Raw genomic sequence first — 1,083 nt, 5'->3', positions numbered from 1 at the left:
GGGTGTCAGGCAGGGACCGGGGGGGGGGGCCAGTCCCTGCCTGACACCCTCTGCCCACCCCAGCCGTCAACTCACCAGGGTGAAGGCGATGGCACCGATGGCCGCATACAGCATATGGAGCCAGGAGACCTGCGCGGGAAAGGGGACATGGGCAGGGTGAGATGGGTGCTGGCAGGCAGCAGGCAAGGCAGAGCAGGTCCTGCCCGCACCTGGCTCCCGAGGAGATGCCACTGATGCCGATGCCGTCGCACCCTCTCCCTGCAGGCAAGCTGCCTCTGCCGTGGCCGGCACCACACCCTGCTTCCCGGCAAAGAGGGACCACCCAAACCCCCCTACCCGTACCAGCCCTGGGGACACCCAACCAGGGACACCCGTGAAACCCCATAGCCCCTCTGTCCCCCCCACTCACATATTTGAAGGAGAGGACGATAGCGGTGATGATCCCGGTCACCATGACCACAATGCCCAGCACGCAGAAGAGCCCTGGACACGATGTAAAATCAACCTGCGGGACACACACACACACGTGTCACGGGAGAACCGGGGTGTCCCCACCGCACGGCTCCCTGCGCCTGCCCTGCCCCAGGGCAGGGTAGGGCACATCCCCCTCCTTGCCTTGGTCTGGAAGCAGAAGATGGTGACAACGATGGCCACGATGGCAGTGATGAGCATGGCGATCAGGACGGCGTTGGTCTTGTACATGCTGCAGATGGAGGGGACACCAGAGTCACCCCATGCTTCGGCATCCCCCTGCCAGGGGGGTGTTGGTGACCCGCCACAGCCCCGATCCTGGGCAGGGACCCCACTGTCCCCAAGCCCAGGGGACCGGGGTGTCCCCCAGCTCTCAGCAGCCTCTCATTTGAGCCAGCCGCACGGTGGGGGACAGGAGGGACCCCAGCTCCTGTCACCGCGGGGTTCCCGGGGCGTACCTGGCGATCGTCCCCGTCATCAGCCCCATGGCCAGCGTCTGTGGAAGAGGAGAAGGGTGGGCTCAGTAGGGCGAGCGGCACCGTGGGGGGCAGCAGTTCCTGGCTGCCCCCCACCTGCCCACGCATCCCCCTATACCCTCTCAGCCCCCCTGGG

At 66.3% G+C, this 1,083-nt stretch overlaps 2 protein-coding genes across 2 annotated transcripts in view; both read right to left on the bottom strand.

Annotated features, from left to right (window-relative positions):
* The window catches only part of AAMP (angio associated migratory cell protein), a 12,826-nt gene that overhangs the window by 7,769 nt on the left and 3,974 nt on the right, over nucleotides 1-1,083 (bottom strand). The gene's annotated exons all lie outside the window — the stretch shown is intronic.
* The window catches only part of TMBIM1 (transmembrane BAX inhibitor motif containing 1), a 5,127-nt gene that overhangs the window by 929 nt on the left and 3,115 nt on the right, over nucleotides 1-1,083 (bottom strand). Inside the window, exons 6-10 of the mRNA XM_019470899.1 lie at nucleotides 1,066-1,078; nucleotides 930-967; nucleotides 616-703; nucleotides 410-505; nucleotides 76-129 (exon numbers count right to left, since the gene is read on the bottom strand). Of these exons, the coding sequence (XP_019326444.1) occupies nucleotides 76-129; nucleotides 410-505; nucleotides 616-703; nucleotides 930-967; nucleotides 1,066-1,078 (289 nt within the window). The remainder of the gene's footprint in view (nucleotides 1-75; nucleotides 130-409; nucleotides 506-615; nucleotides 704-929; nucleotides 968-1,065; nucleotides 1,079-1,083) is intronic.

The sequence above is a fragment of the Aptenodytes forsteri genome, unplaced genomic scaffold (assembly GCF_000699145.1).
Source record: "Aptenodytes forsteri isolate BGI_AS27 unplaced genomic scaffold, ASM69914v1 Scaffold255, whole genome shotgun sequence".
NCBI classification, from domain to species: Eukaryota; Metazoa; Chordata; class Aves; order Sphenisciformes; family Spheniscidae; genus Aptenodytes; species Aptenodytes forsteri.
This window is presented reverse-complemented; position numbering and strand designations above follow the sequence as displayed.